An 8,685-nucleotide genomic window follows, 5' to 3' on the forward strand; every position below is an offset into this window, starting at 1 on the left:
GGGGGGGGGGGGGGGGGTGTGGAATTGGAATCAGGCAGCAGGAGACGACGTGTGTGGATGCCGGAGAGGAGGCAGGGGCAGGAGGGGGCCAGATGGGGCTTTGTGCTCGTGCGGTGGGTTGCGTCCAAGATCTCAGCAGGATGGTGGGGCAGGCCCGGCATCTGAGCTGGGGTTTGGCTGCCTGAGCTTGCGAGGAGGATGGGGCTTGGCAGGGCAAGCGCAGGACCCGTTTTCCTCCCACCTCTCTTGTTCCTGCTGTTGCTTTGCATGGCCGTGGGCACTGGCGGCTCCCTCCTCCGCCTGGCTGCTGGGTCCTGCCTCATTCCAGCCTTGGTGGGCGTGGGGGACAGGGAGGGGACCTGGACATCTTTGTCCCTAGGTAGCTCAGCCCTGGTGTGCAGCCGAGCCAGGGCCAGGCAGGGTGCTGGGGTACCGGCACGGGCTTCTGACACTGCTCCCAGTGTTAAAGCCAAAGGGCTCAGTGTGTCTGAGCCCTGGAGTCCCAAGATTGCCCTGGAGTCCCAAGATCGGCCCTGGGTTGAGCCTTATCCCACTCCAGCCACTTCTCTCTGAAAAGCTGTCCAGAGCAGACGGGAGACATCGGCGAAGGAAAGCTGCTTTTTTCCCCTCTTGTTCCCTGCTGATCCCCTGCTGTGCTGCAGAGCTGGGCCTTTTCCCTCTGGAACAGCTGGTTTCCATTGCCTTTCCCTGTGCGATTTCAGAGGCACCCATTTTCTCCGGTACACGGACATTGCAGCGAGGAGTACCCATCTCCAATAGACTGAGCAGATTGAGCTGGGTGTGTTTGTGCCAGACATTTTCTCCAGCCCTTAAACCACTGTTGCTTCTCCTTCCCATCTCTCTCTCTTACTTTCCCACGTGTGGCCCACGGCAGACGCCGGCTTCGCTCCTGGGGGCTGTATCCAGAGGTCTTTGCTCATCCAACTCTGCACCTTATGCCCCGCTGTCGCACATCCTCCCCGAGGTGCTGCTTCCCAGGCCACAGCCTGTTGTTGTGCTCGGCCCAGCACCTCATTTCCACAGGGTGCCAGGCAGGGAATTGGTGTCTCACAGCGTGAACAGAACTTGGGAGAGGGTGGGCAGCAGCGGCGGAGAAGCCAACACTTGAGGTTTTGTATTTAATCCCAATTTACCAGCGTACCATAACAACATAACTCCCTCCCTCTTATCTGCTGCCCTTCATCAGTGGACCTTGCCTTGTTTTACAAGGGAGGGTGGAGCGGGGCGGCACAGATGGAGAAACTAAGGCAGGCAGGGAGGGGAGGAAGTGAATTTGCCGAGGTCAGCCAGCCTCAGCGACGCCGGGAGCTGCCCTGGCCCCGCTGTCGCCGCTCGGGAGCCCCGGGCGCTGGAAACGTGTTGTGCTGACTAGCCAGAGACCTGCCGGCACCTCTCCTGCGCTGTCACAGGGCGTGCTCTGGGCTTTGCCGGGTGACGGGCTGACAGTGCCACGCCACCGTGGTGTGACACCGGCGCTGCCCCAGCTCCTGGTGTGTGCCCGTGGTGCCTCTCCTCCTGGGAGCGCGGGAGGGGAGAGCTGGTGATGCTCTTAGCGTTTGTTGGGAGCGGGCGCTGCACGCCCAGCTCCTTTCTCTTCCCCGCAGGTCGTGTGTGTCTCGACTGATCCTTGCCTTTTCCACGCGATGAGCAGGTTTTCCAGTCCCACCCAGTAAAGGACCTGTTGCGCTGCTGGGATTCCCGGGAGCTCGGGCGCAGCCGTTGCGGGTGGCTGTGGGATTACCCGTGGCGTTGGCACCTCCCTTACCTGCCCCCCCGTCTTTCCCCAGGGTGAGGGGTGCAGGGTGATGTCCCTGCCTCTGTGACTTGCCTGTGCCATGCTGGGGCAAGGGAACATGCTTGGTGTGGGGCCATACGCCAGCCTGTCCCCAGCGCGGGGTGACAACGGGGAAGGAGTTGGGGGGCTGGCTGCTGAGCCCCGCCCTGGGTTTGGGGGCGGGGGGGGGGATGGCAGGGGGGCTTTGCCCCGCGTCTAGACGGGAGCGCTGGCTGTGGGGAGGGAGCAGGCCGTCTGCTCGCTCTGATTAGCATGCTCTTTAAATAAGACTCTAATTTCCGCTGTTAAAAGAGCTCAGATCCCTTGTGCCCAGGCTGGGGCCGCAGCCAGCCCCGTCCCATCCCCCCAGCCCAGTGGGCTGGCAACAGATGGGATGGGGACTGACGGGCTACGGCACCCCGGATCGGTGGTGGGACCCCCCTGAAGCACCCAAGGGAGGGGCTTTGTGGGGTGCTGGTGGGCCTGGGTGAGGGGAGGGGGCTTGTCTGCCTCCTGGGTGGAGGCCAGAAGCTTGTATTCCCCCCACCCTGTTCCCCCCAGCTCCCCGCACCCCGGTATGGCTGCCCGGCTGAGCTCAGCTCCGGGGAATGCGCTGGGATTCCTGGGCGCCATGCCAGAGCGTGGAGAGAGGCGAGGGGGGACGCCGTCCTGCCCGGGGAGGTTCTCCCGCCTGATGCCTGCCCTGGATGGGGGGGCATGGGGGGAAAGGAGAAAACCCCCTTAACAAGGGGGCTGTGTCCAGCCTGGGGTCATGGCTTGCTCCCTCCTCTGGTTCTGGAGAGCAGCCGGGGTGCTAGCACCTGGCTAGACTGGGTAAACTGGTGAATGCCCGTGAGAGGCTGTTGGGAAGCCCAGGGGACCATAACCCCTTCTCTGCCAGCTCGGGCAAGGGCTGGCCTCGCACCATGGAGCGTGCAGGGGAGACAGACGGCAAAGCTGAGGGCACTGGATGCCCTTGAGGAGGTCATGCCCCATGTGCATGGGGCTGCGGCTGTCCTGGGAGCCCCTGGAGCCCTCCCTGCCCCTGGGGATGGAAGTCCTGGAACAGAGCACCATGGCAGGGCAGTGCTGGCCGGGGGGCTCCTGGGGTCCCTGGGAGAAATCCCAGGGAAGGGGCTTTCACTGGACCTTCCCTCCCCCAGGCTGCCTCTCCTCCGGGATTAAGGCATTGGAGCCGTGTGGCTGCACTCGGACCCGACCCAGCCTATGGCAGGAGGCTGATTAACAAGGAATTAAGCCACGGGCACATCCTGGCGATGTGGGGGTGATCCGGCGCCCACCGGGGAGTTGCTCCCTGATGCAGGGACGGTGCTGCTGACGGGTACCCATCAGTGCGTGGCCACTGAGTGCCAGCACTGTGCCTGCTGCCCGGCGTTCCCGCCGTGGGCGCGTGGTGCCGGAGCCCGGCCGCCCGCGGCCATCCCGGCGGGACCCAGCCTGCCCGCGCCATCGAGCCGCTGTCCTGGCGCCTGGCAGCTGCTGGTGCCAGCCAAACCGACCGAGCCAGTCCTGCCAGCCCCACGCTCAGCTGGGAGGGAAGGCAGCGCTGCTGTCGGGCAAGCTGAGTTGGGAGCACTGGGGTTCAGTGAGGCTTGGGGGGTCCTGCTGGCCTTGTCCACGCTCCGAAAACCTCGGCCTTTGGCTCTGCAAGGAGCTGGAGGGACAAAGGGAGACCTTGCCCACCCTGCTTTAGCCAGGGTGGTCCCCACCTTAAAGCCCACGCAACCACCAGAGCCTGAAAGCCCCATTTCTATGTCTGATGCAGCCTTCCAGATGGGGATGGGGTGGAGGGAAGGCAGTGATGGTGGGGATGGAGTGGGGGTGCCCCTTCCCCCACCGGCTGGTATGGGCAGGGAGTCCCCAGACATCAGGACTGGTAGCAGTGCCAGGCACTTCAGGTGGCATGAGCAGGGTGGTGGGCCTGGGGTGCCATTAGATGGGGCGTCCTGGGTGCACACAGGGCCGGAGGACCCGTGCTCCCCACAGCAGGGACTGTGCCATCACCCTGCAACAGGCTCTCCCTGAGCCCAGGAGCTTTGTCCTGTGCTCAGCGAGGAGGAGGAGGCATGGGGAAACCCATCCTCCCCTCTCCCGGGAATGGGGACCTACAGCAGCAGGTGTCTGGGGTGTCCCCTCCTCACTTGTCCAGGGTCCTTCCTGATCTCTGCTGCCACATGGCCCCTGACCGCGGGCCGGGGGTGCTGGCTGGCTGGCTGGAGCTGGCTGGAGGTGACGCAGGTGTAACCAGAGCAGGTAGCCCATGGGCAGGTGGCTGCTGAATTATTCAGAGCCTCTCCCTGAAGTCAATGAGCTGGTGGTGGCACAGCGGGGTCAGGCCAAGGCTGTCTCCTCTCACTTCCGCTCTGCTTGGGGCTGGTTTGGCCTTGGTGCACCCAGATATGTAGAGGGATCGTCAAAAAGCTCTAATATCCCCCCAGGACCCTTGGTGGGGGGAAGCTGCTGCCCATTCCCTGGGTAAGTGGGTACTAGATGGGTCCCCATCTCAGCATGCACCCCAGGACAACTGCTCCCCAAAGCTATGCCAGGTGTGGAGTGAGAAGAGAGCCCCCGAGGGCCCAGCATGCCAACCCTCCCTTGTTGTGATGGGGACGGCCAAGCTGCCAGCAGGGTGGGGGGGACACTGGGGTCCTTGCCTCCAGCCAGCCCCCCGTGTTTTTCCCGGGGAGGCCATCCCCGAGGCGAGGAGGGGTGTGGGACGGGCCAGGGGCTGGCACCGGCACAGCAGCTTCAACCAGCATCGACTAAAAAGGAGAAGAGCAGGGAGCTGACGGCAGCGCCGAGGAATGCCTGCGCCTCCGTGCGCAGCTCCCTGTGTGCTGGGGAGCAGCTGGGATCCGACGGGTTGTCCCCCCCAACTTGGCTGCTGCTCCGGGGGTTCCCATCCCACCCCGAGCACCCGCTCGGAAGGGGACACTCAGCAGCCGTGCACCCCTCACCCACCCACCCCACCGCAGTGCTGGGGATCCCGTGCTTGTCCCTCACCCCGCAAGCCCCAGGGGATGGGGGGGGGGCTGTGGAAGGGCAGGGGTGTCCGTGCTTGGCCACACTCCCAGCTGCTGTTCCTGGCGGGGTACCAGACCCCCAGCTTGCATGACAGCGTCAGGCTGGGGCCAGCTAAATATACAGCCTCGTCGGAGCACTGTGCCCCGCCAGGCTGGGGTCATGCACCAGGCCAACGCTGGCCACCCCCAGAGCTGGTTTGGGGGGCAGTGTGCCCCTTCTGTCCACCATCCTGTGCTGCTAGGGTCTGGCTGGGTTGTTCTGACCTGAAAAAGCCCTGCCTGGTGTGAACCTCACAATCCCTCACAAGCCTTGGGGTCACAGCTTGGAGGAGCTGCCATTGCCTCTCTGGGAGGGCTGGGCAGTGTGGTATGGTGCGGGGAGCACGACAAGGGAGGTGCCTTGGGGACAACAGGGGTGTGCATCATCCGCACTGGGGGTCCTTGGGGTGCTGCTGCGCAAGGAGAGCTCTCCATAGCCCTAATGGTCCCTGGGGTGCCCCATGCCTTGGGCTGGGGTGGGTGTTGGATGCGGGCTGGTGTCTGGTGTTGGGGGGCCGCAGAGACACATAGGGCTCAGCCACCCTTGCACCACCCCCCCTCCAGGTGCGGCACCGCCAGTCGGGGCAGATCATGGTGCTGAAAATGAACAAGCTGACCAGCAACCGGGGCAACATGCTGAGGGAGGTGCAGCTGATGAACCGCCTCTCGCACCCCAACATCCTCAGGTAGGACCTGCTCCCCCGCTGCCACCCTCATTGCCCCCCCTTCTCCTTAACCTGCGAGGTTTGGAGCTACCACGGGTGCTGGGTGAGCCCCTGGGGGCTGTTCCCCACCACGGCCACCCTCAAGCCCCCTCTATCTTGCAGGTTCATGGGGGTGTGTGTGCACCAGGGACAGCTGCATGCGCTGACGGAGGTGAGAGCGGGGTGACGGCCGTGAGTCTCGGGGTTCCTGCAGGCCTGGGGAGGGAATGGCCATAGCTGTGGTGACACTTTCTTGGCCCATGGCACATGTGCAGGGCGGTGTCTACTGGGGGCCTGTGCTGTTGGGTGTGTGTGGGATGCTCTGGGATGAGAGGTGGGCATCCAGCATTATGGGAGGGGGGCGGAGTGCAGTGACACAATGGTCTGGCTCTTCCCATCAGTACATCAACGGTGGGAACTTGGAGCAGCTGCTGGACAGCCCTGTGCCCCTCTCCTGGTCCATGCGTGTCAAGCTGGCCCTCGACATAGCCCGTGGCCTGCGCTACCTGCACTCCAAGGGCATCTTCCACCGTGACCTCACCTCCAAGGTACGGGGTGCTCCAAGGCATCACATTGCCCTCCTTGTCCCATACCCATGTTGCTGCCCCAGGCATGGCCGGCTGGGCAGCAGGAGGCTGTGCTGTGCCAGGGCATCCTGGTAGCGGTGGCCAGCGAGGCAGGGCTGGTGTGGTCGGTGTGACAAGGGTCCTCCTGTGCCCCCAGAACTGCCTGGTGCGCTGCGAGGCCAACGGCTACACAGCTGTAGTGGGTGACTTTGGCTTGGCGGAGAAGATCCCTACCTACAGGTGCGTAGGCAGTGTCCATACCCATCCTTAGGGTGGGGGGTTTCCAGCCCACTCGGAGCAGGAGCTGGGGAGGGATGGACATTTAGGGTGCAGCTGGAAGGGCAGGGATGGGGGGCAGTGGGGGTGGTCTGTGGTGGTGGGGTCTCGGGGACAGATGGACATGTTTGGGGCTGGCAAGGAGGGGATGGAGGTGGGGATGGTGTGGATGGTGAGAGATGGGTTCATGGGATGCGTGGAGGAGGCTTAGCCCAGGAAGGGAGATGGAGATGGTGGTACGGGCTGCCCCAGCCAGCAGGAGGACAAGAAGTGGCAAAAGGGCAGGGGGCTGTGGGTAACCCCTGATGTCCCACTGTGTCCCCCAGCGAGGGCAGCGAGAAGGAGCCGCTGGCTGTGGTGGGTTCCCCGTACTGGATGGCGCCCGAGGTGCTGCGAGGGGAGATCTACAATGAGAAGGTGAGGCTCCATGGCTGCCACACATGAGGCTTTTTCCAAGCTTGTGCCACTGGCGGCTTGCAAGATTTGTGGCCCTGGGGGCGGTGGGACACATGGAGGGGAAGAACTGGACATTCCTCAAGTGGCAAGGTGGCAGGGCCACCGGTGGGACTCCGTGGGGAGGAGGAGGGGCTGTGTGTTCACAGGAGGGTGGGCACGTCGCCTTGGGGCTGCAGGCTCCCCCCCAAGTGACTCCCTGCTCTCTGCAGGCCGATGTGTTTGCGTACGGCATCATCCTGTGCGAGATCATCGCTCGAATCCCTGCTGACCCCGACTACCTGCCCCGCACTGAGGTGACTCCCTGGGGATGGGGACAGGGATGGGGTCGGGGACAGGGAGGGAGGGCAGCTGGGACTGCTTCCCCAAATGAGGGGGACCATCCTCCCATGCTGGGCAGAGCCCCGTGTGCAGGATCTGCCCCACATCTCGGGGCAGGGATGCTGTGTCCCAGATGTCTCCTGTCAGCAAGTGCTGCTCCCCAGGGAGGGATGTGCCTTGGAGCCTGGAGTCGGCCTGGGGAGGAGAAGGGGATGGCAGCATTCGGGCAGGGAGCGGGAGGGGTTTGTGTCCCAGCATCCCCCAACTTTGCCCCAGCTTGGGGTGACCCCAAGGTCTCCACCTTGTTGTGTCCCAGCCGCGGTGCTGCCAGGTCTGCACCCCCGAGTGGCACGCTGTCAGTGTGGGGATGGCCACCCTGGATCCCCATGGTGCCATGTGGTGCCCCAGGGCAACTAAACTCACTCTTCCTCCTTTCTCCTTTCCCTGGTGCAGGATTTCGGCCTGGACGTCACCACTTTCCGCACCATGGTGGGGATCGACTGCCCGGCCACCTTCCTCCAGCTCACTTTCCACTGCTGCAGTGTGAGCCTCCCTGTCTCAGCCGGGGCGGGATGGGCACCCCTGCCTTTGTGGGCACCCTTCTGGGGGGTGTTGGGGCTCGGGGAGGTGGTGCACAAAGCTCATTGGTAACCTCTTCTCCCCACAGATGGAGCCCACCTCCCGCCCCTCCTTCCTGGAAATCACGCAGTGCCTGGAGGGTGTCCTGCAGCACCAACCGGGTCCCAAGGGCACCGGGACCACCCTCTTCAGTGGTGGGGAGAGTCTGCCCACGCCTGGGACACCGGCCACGCTCAACGGTATGTGGGCATCTCGGGGGGATGTAAGGATGTGGGGTGTCCCATCCTTCCCTGGCAGCTGTAGGGGAAGGAGACATGAGTTGCATGAGGTCTGCAAGATGGGGCCGGTCACTGTCACCCCCCGCCCCGGGGTGCACCCTTGGGTTGTTGGGTGCCCAGCACCCCGTGGCACCCTGCACCTGGAGCTGCTGGCAGCTGGTGACCCGCTCCTGTCCCCATGCCCAGGGGTAGCCGGGAGGGTGGCCAGCCGCGCCGAGCAGTCACCCCTACGTGAGTTGGGGACCCAGCACCTCCAGCCGGACCAGCGCCTGTCCCGCAGCCAGTCCGACGTGTTCCCCCCGAAATCGCCCACCCTGCTGCGGCCACCAGAGCCTTACGGCGGGGCCAGGACCAAGGAGATGTCCCCCCGCGTCAACCCCTTCTCCCAGCGCGAGGACCTGAAGGGAGGCAAGATCAAGCTCTTTGACACGCCCAGCAAGTCGGTCATCTCGCTCACCTTCGACCTGCCGCCCCCGGCCCCGCTCCAGCTCAGCACCCCCGTGACGCCCGAGCCCACCGTGGAGGTGCAGTGTGACTTCTCGGCCCCCACCGCCACCCCCCCCCGCAAGTGCCACTCGCTGCCCACCTCCCCCGCGCTGCCCCGCCCGGGGGGCCCGGAGCTGGGCGTGG

General features: G+C 64.6%; 1 protein-coding gene across 1 annotated transcript in view; it reads left to right on the forward strand.

The window, feature by feature from the left end:
* TESK1 (testis-specific kinase 1) overlaps positions 1–8,685 on the forward strand; it is a 12,648-nt gene that overhangs the window by 2,149 nt on the left and 1,814 nt on the right. The window contains exons 2-11 of the mRNA XM_014952456.1: positions 1,673–1,809; positions 5,443–5,564; positions 5,706–5,754; positions 5,984–6,130; positions 6,306–6,388; positions 6,751–6,841; positions 7,090–7,173; positions 7,652–7,741; positions 7,866–8,016; positions 8,242–8,643. Of these exons, the coding sequence (XP_014807942.1) occupies positions 1,673–1,809; positions 5,443–5,564; positions 5,706–5,754; positions 5,984–6,130; positions 6,306–6,388; positions 6,751–6,841; positions 7,090–7,173; positions 7,652–7,741; positions 7,866–8,016; positions 8,242–8,643 (1,356 nt within the window). The remainder of the gene's footprint in view (positions 1–1,672; positions 1,810–5,442; positions 5,565–5,705; positions 5,755–5,983; positions 6,131–6,305; positions 6,389–6,750; positions 6,842–7,089; positions 7,174–7,651; positions 7,742–7,865; positions 8,017–8,241; positions 8,644–8,685) is intronic.

Source organism: Calidris pugnax, unplaced genomic scaffold (genome assembly GCF_001431845.1).
Source record: "Calidris pugnax isolate Ruff unplaced genomic scaffold, ASM143184v1 scaffold220, whole genome shotgun sequence".
Taxonomy (NCBI): domain Eukaryota; kingdom Metazoa; phylum Chordata; class Aves; order Charadriiformes; family Scolopacidae; genus Calidris; species Calidris pugnax.